Source organism: Anarrhichthys ocellatus, unplaced genomic scaffold (genome assembly GCF_004355925.1).
Source record: "Anarrhichthys ocellatus isolate YVR2014 unplaced genomic scaffold, GSC_Weel_1.0 scaffold28, whole genome shotgun sequence".
In the NCBI taxonomy this organism is placed as follows: domain Eukaryota; kingdom Metazoa; phylum Chordata; class Actinopteri; order Perciformes; family Anarhichadidae; genus Anarrhichthys; species Anarrhichthys ocellatus.
In genome coordinates, this window is record NW_022280058.1 from 864,213 (window position 1) to 885,535 (window position 21,323).

The 21,323-nt window shown below is 43.3% G+C and overlaps 1 protein-coding gene across 3 annotated transcripts in view; it reads left to right on the top strand.

Moving 5' to 3' along the window:
* LOC116392051 (protein ELFN1-like) overlaps nucleotides 1–20,359 on the top strand; it is a 102,140-nt gene extending 81,781 nt beyond the window's left edge. For all 3 annotated transcript variants that reach the window (XM_031863183.1, XM_031863181.1, XM_031863182.1), the window contains 4 exons: nucleotides 10,494–11,231; nucleotides 11,329–11,482; nucleotides 12,771–12,937; nucleotides 13,803–20,359. In XM_031863183.1, the coding sequence (XP_031719043.1) occupies nucleotides 10,942–11,231; nucleotides 11,329–11,482; nucleotides 12,771–12,937; nucleotides 13,803–15,894 (2,703 nt within the window). In that variant the 5' untranslated portion in view covers nucleotides 10,494–10,941 and the 3' untranslated portion in view covers nucleotides 15,895–20,359. The remainder of the gene's footprint in view (nucleotides 1–10,493; nucleotides 11,232–11,328; nucleotides 11,483–12,770; nucleotides 12,938–13,802) is intronic.
* The last annotated feature ends 964 nt before the right edge of the window (nucleotides 20,360–21,323 follow it).

Sequence of the window (21,323 nt, forward strand, 5' to 3'; positions counted from 1 at the left end):
TGTGTGTGTGTGTGTGTGTGTGTGTGTGTGTGTGTGTGTGTGTGTGTGTCAGTTACTGTAGAAACAGAAAGAGAGAGCGAGAGATGCTTTCCTCCGTGAGTTATGGCATGTGTAGTCGTGGTCATTTGTCTGGCAAAGTTCTAAAGCCTAACTTTGCAAAAGTTTTCAGACAGGCCATAACACGGTCCACCTACCAGAGCACATAAGCTCTGCTTTCTATTACTGAGAAATCTCTCACTCACTCTCACTCACTCTCTCAGCGTAGAGGTCTCATATTTTACTGCATGCTCCGAAGACAACAAATAACCACAGTAGAGCTGCGCGTTTGGTGAAATTCAGCCCACTTGGCAGAGGGCTATTTTCTGGAGGAGCTGTAGATTGATCCATAACACCGCAGTTTTTGAGGATTATCTGCCTAAAGAGATGTGCTCTTCATAATTCACACACACAAAAAAAAATCAATCTACCAAGTATCAAATACTCACCGCCTGCAGGCTTGAAAGGTGGCTCTGAGAGGTTCGTTGCAGCTTTAGTCAGCTTGGATTCAGGCAGTTAAGTGAGCGGTTAGACCAGAACGGAGCACTGTGAAATTAATTTGCCCCCTCGTGGAATAGGTGGTGCCAGAATGATGGTGATGCAGCTTTTATGTTTGTTACAGGTTACAGTCTCTTCATTGCAGAATCTTCAATGAACGTTTAAGTCACATGCTTCATGTACTTAATGATACATTTGCTAAGTCGGTTTACATTACACTCTTACGTTTTGCTTTTAATCAACACCCCAACTTTTCCCCCTCGCGCAAACACAAAAAGTCTTTAACAATGTTTTCACTTATCTTTGCCAAATTCCTGGCGTTTAAATTTGCGCATGAAAAACAGGGCAGAGGGAAATGCACTTAGTTTGACACATTTATGTTTTGCAATGACTCACCATTGGGATCTATAGTAACAGCTGTGGATTCCAATAAACCACAGCTGTCATCCTCTGCAAAGAAAACAGAAAACCTACAGACTTCTCAGAGCCACCTTTCAAGCAACAGATAGATTGATGCAGTGCAGTGCTCCTTTAACAACACCCGAAGACTAAAAGCTCACAATGACCACTGTAGCATTAGTGCAACGCTGATGCTGGACGGACATAATGGCATATTTGCACAGAGGATACAGCTTCCTGTGCGTCTGTGTTTTCATTCTGGCAGGTGTGTAAAGCCTGGTCTTTTGGAAATGAGTGAGCAACAGTAATGTTTACCGTGTGGATATTGGAGTCCATTAGTTTTGCATGTGTACAATGTTGGAGCCTGACAAATCCTTTTATATCAGAGTGTGCATGTGTGGGTGTGCGTGTGTTTATTTGTCCGGGTTCACACATAGCTTTCAGACATGTTTATCGTCAACATTAGTGTGTGTCCGAGAGTGTGTACGTCTGTGTGTACCTCGGAGTGTGAAATCCCATTAAGCGTGTTAAAACCCTCTTTGGCCTACTGCCTACTCAGAGAGACAGACTACACACACACACACACACACACACACACACACACACACACACACACACACACACACACACAGTTACCACACCTGTGTACCTGTTTGTTTTTGTGTGCAGGCCTGTGTATGTGCATCAGTTTTTGGAAAGGTGCCTCGTCAGGTGATGGTGGTAATTTTCGGATGTGCACTTCACACGTTACCTCATCTCACCTGCGGAGTCTTTAGTGTCCCACACAAGTATTTATGGACTTTTTAAATGTTGAATTACAATCAATGGATAGATTGATACATTCTTTTAAAGCTTCCATAAATTAGTGGACTAAACAAATTTAAATGATGCATTAAAAACAACTTGGAGGATCAAGACATTTGTCAATTAATTGTACTTACAAGATTCATTTAAGAAAATCTTTTACTTTGGAATGCAAAATGACTAAGTGAGTAAATAAATGATGAATATATATAAACTGTTAAAATGTATTAAGCCATTAATACAATGTATGTATTATTAATTCTTTTTTTTGGAAATTTAATTCATTGTTTGTTTTAATTCTGTCATCATTTAAATACCTGAGGCAATGCAGTTTCAAAAGTCCCAACAAATACGATTTTGGGAACCTCTGGTCTACAACATCATTACGTAACACGCTCAAGGCCCAGACACACCAAACCGACAAAGAAGTTGCGGTGACGAAGGAGACTATCTTGGTTACTACTTTTTCTCTGATACACTTCAACCAATGTGGTAGATAGAAAAAAGACAAAGAGAGCGACTGATGGTTTGAACATAACAGACGATGCATAATCGTGGACACGTGAGGACCAATACCGTGGCCTATCAATATCATGTTGAACAATAATCTCACCATATCATCCAATCCCAGTGGGCGCTATACGCTTCCACGGCGTCGCCGTTGGTCGGGACGCCGTTATTGGCTCTAGAGGGGCACGCGCGCATGCACTAACACGAACTAAGAGGCATGTGTGGCCGGCATGATTCAAACGCAATTTATTGACCGACTTAAAATAAATGCTGAGAAAAACTATATGTAGGATCGGTGAGGTTCGGAGTGCATTCTTCCAACAGGTCCATTTTCCTCCACAACAGTCTCAGAATGGAGCTTGAGGTGAGAGTGTTTTGTAATTTATGTGAAGTATCGTATATATTCATTCAAACAAACTCAAGATTTGGTCTTAATTTGACCATAAAAAGCACCGTTATGATAACAAAGATATTTCCACTCCAGCCCTTGCTCTCATTTTCTCGACTGTCTTTCATGCAGCTCTGACTCTTTCCACCACTGCCTCACATCTTTTCTCCGTCCCCGTTCTCATCTGTTTCCCCCCCTTTCTCCTCTGTGAATACTAAACGCATTACGTAACCATACATTGCCTCGCCACAGAGGATCATCCATGGCATCTCACATGTTCACTTCCCTCTGCAGGGGAGTGACAAGTGGAGCACCGCAGGGGCCGATGGAGGAGATTCATATCATCGGCAGTGCCTATTATTCTGGCGTAACCCCCACACTGCGAAGACGGAGATAGAAGGACAGACAGTGAGAGACTGCTTCAGAAAAAGAAGACAGAGACAGATGAGACAAAATGTTATACCGTGATGAGAAAAATAAAATCGTGTATGTAAAGCATTGTTATTTTCCCCATTTTGGGCCAGTTGCCATCGACTACAACACATAAGTGAATCCCCCCCCCCCCTCTCTGTCCCGACCACAGGCTTCGTAGCAGGCAGTGAAATATTTCTATAATAGAAATGTCTGTCACGCTCTGTGTTTCCATATCTCTTATAGAAATGTCCATCACGCCGAGTCTGGACGTCAGCTCAACCCCCAAAACGCCACCACCTGTCAACACCCCCCCCCTCTCTTTAAAACCCCAGAGGCAGAAGACGGGGAGAAAAGACAGAGGCTTTCATTCCCCAGGGATGTGTGATGTTGCAGCCTTATTTCCGTAAAAGTCAATCACTCTTATAGATGGGGAGGGGGAGGTTTGTAAAACGGATGAGTGAGGATGGGAGTCAAAACAAATTACGTTCTCATGGATGTCTTTGAATCGTGCGGACGACAGACAGAGGTGTAGTTGTACTGCTTTTTGGTCCGACTCTCTTTCACTCCCGTCTTCCCCTCTACCCTCTTTCCTCTTCAATTCTTCTCGCTCTGTGATCTGATCTAATCCACTTTCATCGATCGCACAAATCACACGTGTCATTTATGCCCCGTAAAGTGTGTCTGTGTTTGCATGTGTGAGTGCATATACACCAGGGGGCTAGTTGTGTACTGCCCAAAACAGTTTGTGTAATGTGGTTTGATGTGAATTCCCAAGACGCCGAGAAAAGATTTATTCTTCACAAGCTCGTCCACGGCTTGACATCTTTGCGTCCTGGGGAATCAATAAGCTTCATAATTAAAGGACTGCTAAGGGAACTTTTATTTTCTTGGTTAAATCTATATTTTACCAGGTTAGACCTCCTGAGATCCAAACTCTGCAAGGGAGACCTCACCAACAAGGCAGCATACTATAGATGAAGTTTGAAATAAATGAACCAGAGAGGAGAAGGTTCTGTGGACAGACGGACAGAATGAGAGACCGACGCCTCGCATCCCAAAAAAACCACATAAAACCCCCCCCCCCAACTTATTCAGAGCAAAGACAACTCCCATGGATTCATCTCGAACAGCTCAAACGAAGGCTTTGAACTCCGGCAGAGAAATTAGTTTCAAGCTTTTAAGCAGACAAATTTACAGGTTGAACTCAAAGCATCATAGAGACTGTCGAGCACATCTCTGCCAGAGCTCGAGGCAACAAAGGGAAGCGCTGTACACCACTAACGTCCATATTTCTGTGTTACATAAATATCTAAATTATTTGGGAGCAATCCTAAAATAGCCCGATATGTCAACATACAGTATTAGGAGAAGCTGCAGATGATGGGGCTCGCAGAGCAGCCGGAGAGAGTTTCAAAGTAAAATCAAGGACTTTGCAGTTGAAGCAAGGGGGAAAAAAAAATAAAGTTGAATTCTCTGCACTTTTTGTTTAAGGAAATATAAACTATAAAAATGCTACTGCGCATAATTTTCCATTTTTCAGAAGGGCATTAAACCGTTTTTTGGACACACAGTATTTGTTGTAACAGTGTCGAAGCTTAGGCCTCTTGGGGGGTGATTTCCATGGCATTGAGTCACTGACATTTAAGGGCCGGAGACGTGCTATCAATGTCTGTTGCGCCCTGACAACTGGAGCGTATCATAGCTTTTAACACATGACTTTAATACCAGACAGTTCCCCTGTTTTAACAACCACACTGTTAAGAGATTTAGGACGCCTGCAGCCTGCAGGCAAAGTCCACACTAAATGACACGTTGAAACTAGCTATTTTTATACTAAAGCTGTATTGCTATTTGATGAACCACAGAGATTTAAGATTTATCTTAGCTACTCTGGAGTAAAGTCCACACTATAGCCACCATGACGTTGCAGAAAATTATGTTTTCCCTTCCTGTGCACTATGGTAGTTATATAATATCTAATAATAGTGCGTGAAAAAACAAGTCTCTCAGCCCAATTGTCTTTGAAAACTTTGCCTGGCAATAGCAAAGAGGCTAACAGCTAAAAATAGCTAACGTTACTCACCAAACAAACAAAAAGGTAGATAACTACCATAGAACAAAGCATTATGACCAGATGACAACAATACAACTGCAATCTACAGTTAGTGCAAAAATGACAAGAGTGAAATCATAAACTACAACATAGGGTAATATAACAGTAAACCAGGACACCAGACTGGGCAGATGAAACTGTAACGTTAATGCATAATGATAGCCTACACTGGCAAACTAATAATAACTAATGAATACCTTTGTAGTTGTAAGAAATGAATCCAACCCTATAACCTGTCAAATTACCAGCTGTAACATAGTGTAATGCTGTGTTGACGTTGGCTTGTGTGCTGTTTCAGGTATTTGGCCAAGTCTGACTATAAAGCAAGAAAAAAACATGTCTCGTTATGTATCTATCTTGGTTAGCACTTACTACAGCGACGCAACATTGCCTATCCTGTGGATGTTTCACGATGAAAAGCACTCCTTTTCTTGGTAGTTGAAAGTGAGACACCCAGCAGAAGGAAATGTTGGGTTTGCGTCAACAGTAGCTCGGTAGAGCAACTGTGTAAAGAGAGTGAGCTGTAAACAGTGAGGCCAATATCAATCAGATGAAATTGAGCTGGATTAGATGCATTCATCGTTTATTCTGAATGCGGCGTTGGAATGGCAGAATCCGTCACCACCAATAAAAACAAAACAAAAACAGCGTTGATACATTAAACGGCTATTGCATTGCAGACTTCAAATAGCATCAACAATGGGGTTTGGGATTATAACTTTATAAATAAAACAGCAGTCTGATGCCACATTTTAACAAATGTAATCACATCTTTCTCTTTTGGTGCTGGCCAGGTTTGTCTTCATCATTAGACAGGGTGTATAGGTGTTGATGGCTTCCCGTAGCTTTGTTGGGTGCTGCTCTTTTCCCCACTGGTTTGAAGTAGCATATATTGAGGGTACCGGCAGACTGTGCGACGCCACGCTACACACACCGAGATGGTGAACTGTGCTGTGTGTTTGTGTGTCTCAGGTTCTCTGTCCATGTATGTGCCTATATGTTAATGTCTGCCTGTTATTAATGTGCTCACAACCTGCCCAGGAGAACAACCCATCTCCTAAGTGCTGTTCATCCGTCACACGGGGGGGATTAAGAAACGGACGGTGGGGTGTTGGGATGTGATGCGTTGTTGGTATCCATCATAATGTGGGGATGAAAATCTATTTCAGTAAAAGGATCATTCTGGCTAATTCATCACAACTTAGTTTTGGCCATCATTAATAAGCTTATAATAAATATTTTACTTTTTTTGAGATCTGGTAACACAGCAGCAAGAAAACATCCGATCACACAGGCTTTAAACAAACCCCCCTCCAGGTTAGTGAATGTGAAATCCAAGGAAAAAAAAGTAAATTCTGATCCAAACATTTTGTTAAAAACATCACAAACATCCTGGTTTAACTTTGATGTACTGTAATTACTGACACGGTTTTCCGGTCCAATTAAGGATTATTACTCGAGTTTGGTGAAACAACCAGACTAAACTGTTAAGTGGCTTGTTTTGTCCGATCGTCCGACTGCTCATGTTTCTTGCCCTGTTGAACTTTGAACTGTTGTAGCAATGTTACAGAGCGATTGATAAAAAGACCGATACCGCTTTAAAGCTTCAGTAGGAAGACCTTTGCTTCGTGTAAAGACAGTTCAATCCGTACAAAAACCAAGTTAAAAAGACAAGATGAGGTTTTACGGGGAAATGACCAACAGCTTAGAGAATGCACATAAAGCTGCACAATCCTCTAATTTTGCTCTTTTAATTTAATACAAGAACATCTTCAAAGAGCAAATCAGCACCAAACTAAACTCACATGTCATTGGCAAACACTGAATATGTGTACCAGATTTGATTCATTCCAGTAAGAGCAGTTGAGTTTAAAAAAAACTCCAAGATCTGCAGCTTTTCTTTGGCCCATGGCCTAACCTTCAAGCAGATGCCACTGAAATATTTTAGAGCACCTGTATCAAACAAACAGGACTGAAAATGTAGCTGTCTTGGCAGGGAAATATTAAAACTTTAACCTTCCTCTGCCGGATACAACATCTTTATTGTATTTCTTATCCTCAACTCTCTCTGACTCACAGTGTGGATCTTTGTTGCTGTACTTCTATGACACAGAGAGGTCTGAGAGGAGCATCAAACATTGGAAATACAATAAGATGTTTTTCTGTTGCAGAAGCTTAAAACTTTTAAGGAGGTGGTTCGATATCAAATTTCCTCGTATGCTGCCGTTCGCTTCTCTCCGACGAGCTGCTACCTCGCTGAGATTATGATCAATGAGTGTGTGAAGATATGAAGTTTTTAGATAGTTTCTAGATTCACTGACTCAAGGAACACTGGACTTTGTCGTTTTATCGTCGTCTTGTTTACAGCGAGTTTGGCTGCTCTTGACCACGTGTGTCTGTGTGTAGATGTGCTGAATAAAACAAGGTTGTTCAGAAAAACACACTCCTGTAAAGAGGCTCGGTGTCCTCAGTAATGTGTGGGAAAGGTGACGCACCGCAGTCTCTTTGTGTGTCTCAAAGTCACCAAGCACTGTTCTTCACGCTCTCTGGGTTTTTTCTCAGTGCCTACATATTGTTTTTTTTATACATTTACACAGTTTATCCTGAAACCGTCTCGCCTACGACACCATAGCCTTCAACCTTTCAGGAAAGCAAGGTTAGAGTCCACCTCAGTCTCTCTCCATATGACGGTTTGTACGCTATAAATCTTTGAGTGTGACACGACTGGAGAGCGAGACGGTCATGATACTGAGTGCTGGAATATTCCACACGGTTGTTCTCAGCGGCGTGTGTTTGTGTGTGTATGCGGGGAAGGCGATGAATGATGCAGAATGGAAAAGAGGCCGACAGACTCTTAACAGTTCCTCTGCATGCATCACGATAGCTACAAGTGTATTTACTACAAAAGGAGGTCAAGTGCAACCCAGTAACTGCTACTGTATCTATTCCTGCACTCCCGTTCTGTCTTCTGGCCCTTCAGCCGGCATCACTTTACCTCGGTACAAAAAGAGGTCAGGCAGAAATCAGCCGTCTCTGCATGTTAACGAAAATGTTTCGTCCCCCCCCGCTACACCCCCATGTTCCCTGTTCTCGACTGTTTGTTTACCCAAGCTTAACCCTTAGTCAGCAGCATGGATGTTTCCTGTGCATATGTGCGTTTGTTTGTTCGTGTGAGTAGCTGGCAGCGGTTCCTACGCTTTCTCTGGTGGCCTAACTGGGTAGTTTGTCTCATGCTACGTGGAAGGACGTCTCACCATCAATTATAGATTGTGCTGACTGGGTGGAAAAGCCTTTTGCTATTGCGTAAATGCCCACAAACGCTCGCATACGCCAGTGTGCATTTGTGACGTTTATACACGGAGCTTGTGAAGTCAGAACTTCCGGGTTCTGCTCTAGAGGGCCACCTGGACACCTAATTCATATTCTCATTCACATTTGCAACAACACGCATTACAATTGCTCAGCAATATGTTGTCTCGACAGCGAGGGAACATTCTTTTAAAAACATGTAATATTTCTGTCTTTAGCTTCCTTTAAAAACATTTCCCACAAGCCCAAGACTGTTGCAGAATAAATGTCACCAGGTTGACAGACTGAGGCCATTTGAGTGACGAGCTATGAGAATAAACAAGGAGGGACCAACAGTAGGGGAGGGCAATGTCACAAAATGTGGTTTTGATTCGATGCGAAGTAATACCAGGGCCAGAATCATCAATGCTAATAGCTTGTATTATTAAAAGTATAATGTATTAGTGTGTAGAGGAGAGCCATGTGTCATGATTTATGAGGGGCGTTCATCATTAAAAGGCTTCTGAATACATCTTCATTAACAACAAATGAATTGCAAAAACAACAAGCACTTCTTTTTGCTGTTCTTCGTTAATAACCTGATCACATGAGCGTTAACACACGGGACGGTTGTTATTGGTCAACAATAGGAATGTTATATTTGTGATGCGTACAAAGATACCATGCACTAAGAAGAGCGTCCATGTGTCTACAATGAGATCGAACATGAGATGGGTTGAGTCTTTGGTATCAGTCTGGTTGCTATTTGCATCGATACTTAAAACAAGTATCTTTAAACGTTAGATAGTGAACATGGTGAACATTATACATGCAAAGCATCAGCACAGAGCCGCTGTAGCGTGACTGTAGAACCTCTTGTTCAGACAGCAGAGATTACAGCTAAGAAGCTGGAAGGGATATAGAAGAGAGCGTTGGTCAACAACATGGATAATGAAGCGTGTTGTAAGGACATTTTTAAAGAAAGATCAAAGAGACGCTCTATTGAGAGATGAGAAGGAGTCACAGAAGCTAGTGGAACGGTGGGTAGCCAGGATGTGACATCAGGACTTTTGCTCTCCACAAGGACAACCAAAAAGTTCAGAAAGGCTTTGTCCCATTCTCAAAAAGAGCATTGCTCTCCTTCTCAGAATAGAGGTGAAAAACCTCTCTGCCTCGGCATTCATCTGTAATCAATAAGGAGGGAACAGCAGCCAAAGGATGCTTAAGAGGATGGCCGGACCTTTTGCTCCTCCCCACTCAGTCTTCTTCCTCCTCCATAATGTCACATCCTGTTTGTTGCTCTTACAGCTGAGAAAAAAAGGCTCTCAAAGAGAAGAGGGAGCCACTATTCTAGCAAATTCCCCAGACAGAGAGTCACTCTACACCCCTCTCTCTCTCTTCCCAGCCTACTCTTTCTCTCACAGAATCACTGCCTCTTTATCTTCTTACTGCCTTATCCCTCCCCTCTACCCCACTCGTCGCTCCATCTCGCCATCTCTCTCACCACTTCTTCATCCTCCTCCTCGCTGCTCCGCAGCCCTTTGCAAGCCTTTTTCTCTTCCCCTCCCTCCGTTTCTCCTGTTCCATCAGACATCAGCTGTTTTTTTTTATCCCAGGAAGTGTTTTATTTAGAGCGGATTAATTAATTAGATACAGTATCGGAGTAAGGGCCATTCTTAGCCCAGGGTCCATCAAGGCCACGAGGCTAATAGCGTGGCAGAAAAATGTGCGTGCGCACGCACAGCATTTACAAGCGGTGTGTATTTTTAAGATTTGCAGGTGCCTATTGTGTATCTGCACCAATGTGCGCTAATTGGACTTGTCAAGAAAGGTCCTTTGAGCATAGGAAGTGAGTGTGCATGCATAAATTTGTGTGTGTTTGAGTGCCAGGCGGTTATATAAGAAGAAATAACTACCCCTATCTCATCATGCTGGTAACAGGGTTGTGTTTGTTGGTATAAAGCGCTGTGTTTCATTAGAGAGTCTTTTCTAACACCCTCCTCCCATCTCTCTCTCTCTTTCTCTCTCCCCCTTTCCCTCCAGGGACGAGTTCTCACACCAAGTGCAGAGCAGCGAGCAATGAGGAAGAAAGAAAAGAGGTGCTTGTCCAATCAGAGATGCAGATGGCCACAGAAGACATGAGCACCAGCCAATCTGGCACCAGGACGACTTCCTCTTGCCAATTTGTACATAACAAAACAAATGCGACCCCATAATTGAACAACTGAAACAGTTTACCTTGACACGTATACTGCCAATGAAGTGATACGTACCATTCCCGCATTTATCATTTCTACTTTGATAAATCAGAAATTCCGATCACGAGTTTTATTCAACTCAATGTCCAATTACAGGTCAAGCTAAGGAGAAACGGGGACATTTTACTATGCTGTGACTTCTTTAGCAATATAGACTCAACACCGAGATATCACTGTACAAACAGGCCCTCGCTCCCTTTCAAATGGCGCTAGCCTGAATGAATGAATGTTAGATGGCAAGCATCTCTGCCCGGCTTTCTCCAATGGATATTGTGACGACATCCCAAATGGCCCAGAGGACAAGACAGCGACGGCAGAGACATAACGTGACCGGAGGTTCTTCGTCAGTGGTCCTGTCCACAGCCAGCTCCTTCCTATGTTGGCTCGCCCTGCTGTCAATAATGCGATTGCCAATGGTAACAGCTGACTGCTGGCTTATCGAAGGCGAGAAAGGCTTTGTGTGGCTGGCTATCTGCAGTATGAACCAGCCACCTTATGAGGCCATCCCCTCCCACATTAACAGGTAAGGAAACTTAGGATAAAAGAGTTTTGTCGATATTATTTTGCCTTTTGTCAAAAAAGAAAAAAAGAATCTAAAGCCTTCACACTTATCTCAACAGCACTATTGTGGATCTGAGGCTGAATGAGAACAAGATACGGTCGGTCCATTATTCTTCCCTCAGTCGCTTTGGCAACCTCACCTATCTGAACCTCACCAAGAACGATATCAGCTATGTGGAAGACGGAGCGTTCTCAGCACAATTCAACCTGCAGGTGAGCAGTTCTAGACACAGGTTAATGGATGCACATACACACAACCGTGTACTGTGTTTTGGTTGACATATTTGGGTATGTTAAGATACTTTACAAATCAGCTCGTTCGCACTTCCAAGTCATTAACACAGCAGCTTGGTCAGTAACCCTACACTTCAATCTATGATGCTCTATGTGGCCGTAGTTGTGGCGACAGCAAAGGACAAAGTTAGGGGACATAGCATAAAGATATGTCAAAACATGCAGGACTTTCACCCAGGAGGCCATTGTTAATGTCCTGTGCGAAACTGAAAGTCAGTGTTGAGTTATTTTAAAGTAGTGTATGACTTAACATACTTAACTTACTTCAAGTACGTAGCATCGCCTACTTAATTACACAACGAACACACTTACAATTATCACTAACCACGATCTTTTCCGTGACCCAACTGAGTAGTTTATTTGCCTAAACCTAACTAAGTTGATTTCTGAAAATGTAACGAGCATAAATGTATACATGCACAACTGACGCCACAGAGGTACACGGAGCCAGTTTGAAGCGTAGGACCACTGACCAAGCTGCCGTATGCGACTACTTGACCTAATTTCAAGAGGAAATCATTTCCACATTACATGTATTTGAGTTATGTTGGATAATGTTATAGTTGACTTAATGTTTTAGACATAAAAGCTTTGATCAGCATTCTTACAAATTAAACTAACAGACAGTATGTACGGTAGTTAAAGTTAGCTCCAGTTTAACCAGCAGCACTATTAAAATGCAGCTTTCTTTTGGTAAATAGAAAAAAAAGGTATCATTTTGTTATTGGTACTGAACATTCTTAAGTTCTTCATAATGGCTACTATCACTTACTCAACACATAATAATTCATGCTAATTGTGACTGAAGGACTTATCAAGGGGAGTATTTCCACACTTGGGTGAAGGATCTAAATTATTCCAGAATTATACACACACAGATGGACACACAGAAAAAGAAAGAAACCGCTCACTCATTATTCAGGCAAAAGTGTTTTCACCAAACTGAGCTGAACGCAGCCATAAAGAGCTGGCGTACTTAGACATACACTACCCAAGCTGCTGGAGCTGTGCCAGGAGGTAGAATGTGAACAAAAAAGATCTTAGTTAATTGAGCACAGCATAGAAGCTTAGATCACCATGTGAAACATGAATTGTACTGAACCGTCGTCTGTTTGTTCTGCATGTTTCCAGCTTGTAGTGTGTGAATGCTTGGCGCTGGCCGCCTCTTCAGAGATTAGAATAATCCCACTTGTGTTTGCCTCTCCAGGTTCTCCAGATGGGTTTTAACAAGTTGAGGAACCTGACGGAGGGAATGCTGCGTGGTCTGGGCAAGCTGCAGTATCTCTACCTGCAAGCCAACCTCATCGAGACCGTTACACCCAACACCTTCTGGGAATGCCCTAACATAGAGAACATAGACCTCTCCATGAACAGGTATCCACCTGGGTCCATGCATGTGTGTCTAACGAGAGAGAGAAAACATGCTGCGGTGTTTGTAGATTAACCAATTACATAACTTTGAGAAAAGAATACTCGGCACTTATCAAGATTTGGTTTAAGATCTGTTTCATGAAGGGGAATTCAACAGAAAAGCTGAAAAAGGCTCATCGCAATCCAACTTTCTTCATGGGTTCATCATTCTGTGTTCATTGGTGTATGATGCCGACTTAAAAACTATTTGAAACCTTTTTAGATCGGAGAATATATTAAGTTTCTTAAATGCAGCCAAAACATCAATGATGAATGTCAGGCTTGGTGTCATCAACCCATAATCAAAGATCTAGAGCCGCTTTCTAAAGTCACCAATTTGCACTGATGTTTTGCAGACTTGCTGAGAAAAAAGCATTGCAGAAGATGCATAGATACACTTTTTTTTTTTCCTTCTCACTGACAGTATCCTCATTAAAACCAAGTCGAGATGCTTTCTCTCAGTGGGAATAACTGTCTTGTTCATACTATTGGTACCATAACTGGTATTGATCTCTTGACTGAAAAGCAACAGCTGAATGTAAGTTTAACTGCTCTTTGGGGCTTGTTCAATTTTGGAAAATCTTTCACTGAAGTACAAGACGACTAAGTAACAAGTGGATTTAAAGCGAGAGCCTGTATATTTTGATCGTTAAAGTCTGTTTACAGGTCTTGAGGAATACTACTGCATATGTGGAAAACGTTCCGAAAATATAAATTCAATGTCGGATCAATTGCCTCCAGTGATGTTACTTGAGGAGTATGAAGACTAGAAGTTTGAAAATGATATTTCTATCTAAAAATCTATGATTTTTTGTTTGTTCCTTTTCAGGATCCAGGTGCTGGACGGCACTTTGTTCTCTCAACTCTCTAAGCTGACCACTTGTGAACTCTACACCAACCCCTTCAACTGCTCTTGTGAGCTGCTAGGTTTCCTTCGCTGGCTCTCGGCCTTCCCCAACAGGACCAGTGAGAGGATGGTGTGCGACTCCCCTCAAGGATTCTTCGGCTACAACCTCCTGAGCCAGAACCCCCGCATGCCGACCCAACGCAACGCTCTGCACGTGCTCAGTCTTGTTTGCACAGACGACGGCAGCAGCGTGACGACCTACTACACGATCGGCATGGCAGACTCCACCACCCTGCCCCCAGATTTTGCCTCTCCCTGCGGATTGGACGATTGTGCTTCCGGGACTCCTCCCGATGAGGTCATCAACATAAGCCCCATTTTCTCTGACATCAAGCCGTTAATTATGCTGAAGCAGGTGCTTCATTTGAGCGCTGTGATCACGGTTCAGATTCCTCACCCGTACAGGAAAATGTACATCCTGGTGCTTTACAACAACAGCTTCTTCTCAGATATCCAGAATCTGAAAAATCAAAGGGAAGATATTGAGCTCAATAACTTAAAACCTAACACCGACTACACATACTGTGTGGCTTCTATAAGAAACTCCTTGCGCTTCAACCACACCTGTCTGACCATCTCCACTGGCCGCCGAGCCGGAGAAGAGACGATAGCCAATCAGTCGTCAGCGACCCACTACATCATGACTATTTTGGGCTGTTTGTTTGGCATGTTACTCTTTCTTGGCCTTGTTGTCCACTGCCTGAGGAAGAAAAGGATCATGCAGGAGAAGGAGAGAAAGATGAGCAGGATCCAAAGGACTCTGATAGAGCTCAAGTATGGTGGAGAAGGAGACATAGAGGGAGGGAGCGGAGGATCTGTTTCCCAGAAGCTTGGTGCCGGGGAGAGTCTGTCCAGAATGCCTTACCTTCCTCAGGGCGGGGAGATTGATCCATACAAGCTGCAGGAAGTGATAGAAACACCGGTGCACAAGCCTGCCAAACTTAACTACATGGAGGTGAGAGGGTCTGGCACCGAAAGGGAGAGAGATCGAGAACGGGAGCGAGAAAGAGAGATGTCGCCAGAAGCGAATCCCCAGGGCTCAGTAGCAGAGATCTCAACCATTGCTAAGGAAGTTGATAAAGTTAACCAGATCATCAACAACTGCATAGATGCTCTCAAATCGGAGTCTACCTCCTTCCAACAGGGGATTAAATCTCCCTCTTCTGCAGGCGGAGGGGCGGTTTCTACTGCAGAGCCGCAGCTGGTGCTTCTCTCTGAGCAAGTAGAGAGAGAAAGAGGAAGCGAGTTCCTCTCCCCGGTGTATAAGGGAGGAAGAGGAGGAAGAGAAGAGAGGGAGAGAAGCTATCATCACTCGCTGCAGCGACACCACAGCATGGAGGCACCTCCGACCTCCAAAAGGCCCAGCACCTCCTCTTCTCCTGGTTCTGCCCGGAGCCCTCGCTCATTCCGCTCGGAGGGAGGCTACCACTCGTCGGAGACCCGTTACATCGAGAGGAACTCAACCGGAGAGCGAGGGGAAAGGGGAGGCGGAGAGGCCATTCGTACGGTCACGCCTGCAGCGGCTATCTTACGAGCTGAAGCACAGAGAATCCGCCAGTACAACGAACACCGTCACTCCTATCCCGGCTCCCAGCAGCACCTCCAGGAGCTGCAGCACCACCCCCACACCCTGCAGGAGCTCCACCACCACCCGGGTGGCCGTAAGCCCTCCATGTTAGACCCCCTCACCCTGAGCAGGCAGACCAAGCAGCGGGAGCTGGCCTACTCCCAGCTCTCGCCGCACTACCCGCTCTCGCCCCAGTACCACAACCTCAGCTACTGCTCCAGCCCAGACGAGGACGAGGAGGACGAAGGGCTCCTCTGCACCCCGACCCTGGGGCTGTGGGAGAGGTTCAAAATGCACCGGAAGCGGCACCGGCAGGCGTCCATGGAGGACGAGGGATACGTGGCAGCCGGACACGCCCTGAGGCGAAAGGTTCAGTTTGCCAAGGATGAGGATCTTCACGACATACTGGACTACTGGAAGGGTGTGTCCGCCCAGCAGAAGACCTGAACCCACATCTGGAGACCCCAAACACTTTGAAGATGGAAAACAACAACACAGACTGATACAAAGAAACGACCTGTAAATACACACGACTCGCAGGATCTACGGAATCAAACTGCCCACACACATCTATACACACGCACACACTTTACACAAACCAAGCCTTTGCTTCTGAGAACATGAAGGAGGACCAAACTAATATATTATATTGAACAACAAAAATCATAGCTTATAGAGAGACTGAGTTACCTTTTGTAATGTAATAAACATTATAGCTCAGACTTACGTAGCTATTTGTACTAAAAAAAAAATCAACATTAAGAGCAGAAACCTTAAATGTTGCCAGGCAACCCATCCTGAACCGCCTGGCTATACGCTTTTAATCTGCCTGGAGACTGACATTCATCACACCTGACCGCGGCAGATTAACCTCTCCAATTATTATCACCGCGGTGGATTGATTAAGATGTTGCCTCGCCGGGGAAAAGGTTGTTTTTTGCATCGCGCCCTGCGATGCTGCTTCGGTTAAAAAAAAAAGAAAAAAAAAAAGACATTTTGAAAAGATCTGCCGTGATTTGGGAGATTTTAAAAACGTCAAAATGACAAATTCTGGATGGGTCGCCAGGCAACAGTAATATTCAACTGTGCTGAGAATGAGTAGGTAGCTCTCACCAGGAAGTGAGTATAATGTGCCAAATCAACCAAGTGTGGGGGGGGGGGGGGGGAGAGAGAGATAGTAGAGCCCTACTGTGTACCAACGTCTCCTCGCCACTGTTTTTATATAGAGAATTTAAAAACCTAGAATGATATGTTATTACTATTAATTATTCTTATTACATTACTGGTCTTCTTATTATTCCTATGCTCCACATCATTGATACTCTATTATTTGAATATGGCATGGCTCTGTCGTGTGACTGTTTTGACGGTTCCGAACCTCTCAGCTGAGAAGTGAACACCAACAGAGACAAACAGAATAACGGACGAGACATTCTTCTTTTCTACCAAGAGAAACGTGCTCTCTGCTGAGCCACAAAGAAACAGGCCCGTGGTTTCTCCTGGTGAACCCCCGACTACACCTGCTCCTCATCCTCCTACAGAGGGACCGCTGTACAGACGAGAGAGAGAAGTTCTATATTTGCAACAGAGGTGACTGCTTTGTTTGTACAACATGGTTTTGAAATCGTTCAGACTTTTCAGAAACCAGAATCCCCAAGTTAGTTACCTACCCGCTCACTTACAAACGGTACGTTTTTGATTTTGAACTCAAACTAAAAAAATTCTAATCTTCAAATGAATGTCTTTTAATTCCCACAGGGGGAAACATATCTGCACTGTTCAAAATCAAAAAACGACTCTTAGGAAAAGACCTAAAACTCTCAGCTTCCCGATACACTGTAGCTCCACCATCAACAAATCATTTCCTCTTTTTTCTCTCTCCTCCCATCTCCCAGGTTTTCACTTGTTTTTTTGGGATTCCTCTGGTTCCACTGTGGTGCCATTGTGCCAACTTGACAAATCACCAAGAAGTATTTGAAATGATTTTAAATACTACCTCTTCTCCTTCTCATCGACACACATCAGTTTGCCAGAACAACAACAATTTGCACAAAACGATCCAACCCCATTGGCTCACTGCTCCCCTTCTATCCTCCAATCATGTCTAAGACCAAAGTACTGTGGTAGTAAATTGACCCCTATAGCCCCTAAACCCCGGCCCCCAGCTGTTTACCCACCATCACCCTTGCAGTAAACAACTCCAGCACATGCATACACATTCAAGTGTACCCACACAACCACACACAGATGAATGTATTCATTGAGAAGTTAATACTGTTTAGCAGCTGGAATCTCTGTTTTCTAATGTACAAGCTGTATTCGAACAGTGTCCTCGTCTGTCCGACAGAAACCTCTCTCCGGATGGCCACACGTGTTTCAGAACTGGACATGAATAATGAACATTTGGCTTTCTACAAAGCAAGATCTGACCACTCGGGGCAGATCTCTCATGGACGACTTTCATCACATCAGTTTGAGTCACCGATTGAACCAAATGCTGCCCGCAAGAAGCCCAAAATTTGCCACTGCAGACGTCTATTGAAGTAATAGCAATGGGGTTTTGCCTTATCAAAGGTTTTTCAGAGGAAAATGTTCCTGATATTAGAAGTGTTGTAGTGAAACGTGATAAGAATCAGTAGCGTGATGAAAAGAGACTACATGTATATCTGTGGGATCTAAATACTGGAGGCTGAAAAAGAGTAAAATGTGATAAAGAATACTGCTGTGTAATCTATACAGAGCTGTGCTACAGCAAACTCATTTCAGAGGACTGTAAACCAGGGATGGAGTCGAGAACATTTCAATTCACTGGATTTTTCGAATTTAACATGCTTGAAGTTTTCACAGTATTGACAACCAATTTATAATTACAAATGCTTATGAGGACTTTTTGAATTGAAACAGAAATGACTCCAGCCTTGAAGCAACAATGAAAACTACACTATGGAAACAACAGAGCTGGCAAACAATGAGACGTTTATTGGTGAATGGAAACGCTGTATAAAATTGTTTTTTTTCTCTCTGCTATAATGAGTTCAGAATGCTCAAGTCATTAAGCCCAGTTAAAGCCATAATCGTGGGTTAGTGAAATCACCACAGCTGTTTGTAGCACTGCAAAAAGCACATTCATTAGTGTGTGTTTTTGTTCCTCTCCTTATACTGCAGCAGCTATAACATGGTTCCTCTGCTGCTGCAGCAAACAATCCAGCTCTGATCCAGAAGGAAACAGATGAGCCGTGGTTGTTTCTGCATTACACGTCCCCCAGATTGTGGCTTTAACTTAACAACAGCCTTAAAAACATTTGATTTTCTTTAATCTTTTTTAAAATCAAAGACGTTCCTGGTTTCTTATACTTTTCATGACTGCAATTTTATAATTGCTTGATTCTTAAAGCCTCACTTGAGCATTCTTTGAGTAACAGTAATATCAATGTAGCGATGTATTATAGTACTGTTTTTTTTGTTTTTTTTCCTGTTCTGTTTATGAACAATAATGGCCTGAATTGTTCCCGTGTCAGAGAGTAGCAGAGCTCGTCTAGAGTCGGACGACGACAAGCTGACGGTCGAGGCGACCAGTCGCCAGTGACCCTAGTCGGCGCTGCTATTCTTTGAAGCGTGAAGAAGATAAAACTGTTTTTGAAACTACAATGCCTAGAAAGTGGAAATAAATAGAAGTCCTCCTGACAACGGACAGAAACAACGGAGCATGATGCAAGGAAATCCTCAGTGGATGCTCGTGTTACATTCTTCTAGTGAATGACTCAGGAGCGAGAGAGCAAGAGAGAGAGAGAGTGTAAGAGAGAGAGAGAGAGAGAGAGAGAAAACGCTCTGCCATAGGATCTCTCCGAGGCTTTCTTTCTTTTCTTGTCAAAAAAATCGAAATGAGCACAATAAAATAGCTTTTCTTTCACCGACTCCTTTCCTGGAGAAACCATACGTATGGCAGACGTTTTAAACACTCAGGACTTTCACATTTCAACTAATGTTTGATTGGTTTGCTTTTGCCTAAGCACATCCTTAACGAGTCGGTTTGCCAAAATCATAAGCATGTATGTGCAGGTATCAAGCAACGGACAGCTTGTGGTGCAGTTCGTTAAGGTTTTGAGATATTAAGTCTCTGAAATGTCTGCTTCCACCACAACACAACGGACACGAACAAAATTGTGGTGCTCATTTTTGTAAAAACATGTTAAAGAAAATTCCATATCACTGTCCCCGTTATTGTGAACAACCCACAGACCGCAATGTCAAAAGTTGTCCATGAAGTAGTTCCAGTGAAAACTGTTGCTGGTCAGCGTCCCTATTATTCTGGATTACCTCCCAAATAATAGGGACACTGTTTCGGAGACTAAAAAAACTGCCAAACAATTAGACAATAAGCCCGAGTCATGCCGCGGCTGCTGCTCTTTCAGAAGCTTAGCTGTAGTTAAACCTGTGCTGTCTGGCGTTAAAGTCACGTGATTGCTGCGTCCTCAGAAGAGGTGTAAACTGCAGCTGTGGTTTAGTCTGAACTTAGTGCGCCCTGTAGAAAGAAACTAAAGGCCGCTCCCAACATTAGCAGTACCAGCTTAGCAACACAGATACAATGATGGTAATGATAGTTCCATTGCCCCAGTGAATGACGTTGATGTTCTCTGACTCACATACGTGAGGACGGCTCAGATCCCTGGTTCAGCTGAACCTGTTAGTATAGCCGTAAAAATCTATCTGGACCCGTTGTGAACCACAGCTCATCTCGTCGGGTGCAAAGTGACAGAGCAACGGCCCTGCAGAGTTCATAAACAGCATTCTAACCTAACTTCGAGGGGCATCCTGCCACACAGAGTGTTTGGGTTTCACTGCCAAAGGTTGCGATCTGTCTCCCGTATCTGCCTCCAACCAACACAATGAAGATGAATGACATTGTGTTTGAGGTGCTCACAGCGTCGAGCCATTTAAAACAAGACAAAGAGCCGACGGCCATGCTCGCAGATCTGTGAGACTTTGGCTTACAGCTAAATGCTAACGTCTCCACGCTGCCATGCATCTGTACCGCTGAGGCTGATGGGAAAGTGTTGCAGGTATTTGGTCGTAAACGAAAGCACTGGACAAATTGGAATTTTGACCAGATGATGGAGCTCGAAGAGGAATTAAGGGACCACCAGAGTTATTACCATCATATCCTGAAGGGAACATGTGGGAAAAGTCATGAGCATACATTGTGAATCTCTATAAATGTCTCTGTGCAAAACTGCGTACCAATCATCCAAGTAGATGTTGAGGTATTTTACTAGATCAGTGGAAACGTTGCTTTTCATAGAGCCGCTAGCATGGCAACAAATTCAACAGCAATGTGTTTGTTTAGAATTGTCTCCTAGACAGATTTACCCAGAACTATCTGTCTGACTTCATACTACTAGAAGCAGATTAGAAAACTAATTTGACAGTGTCCTGCTATCTGATATGTTGTTAACTCTGTGGTTGCACAAAGTCATACAGAGTTCAGTAATGATTGCTTTTACGTAGAACTTGTAGCCAGTTTGTAGTTTTATAACATCAAACAACATGAAAACATCACAATCATTAATATTTCAAATTGGTTAATCCATGACTGACTGGTATCTGTGAACAGTTTTTTGGCTTGTAGTTAAATATAATCCCGTTAAATAAAAAAACATTTTGGAATATCTACACTTTTTATGTCTCAGTCCAAGCGAAACCTGGGCAAACGTAAATACGGGCCAAATGCGCTGCAGGAAAACTTGGATTAAAATGGATACTGACAAACCCAGAGCACCCTCCGTCAAAACACCGCTTCAAGAAAGATTTCAAAAAGGGAAGAACTGAAGTAATGTCATGTTGTATTGACACTGTGGATGAAAGGCCGATTGGGAGCG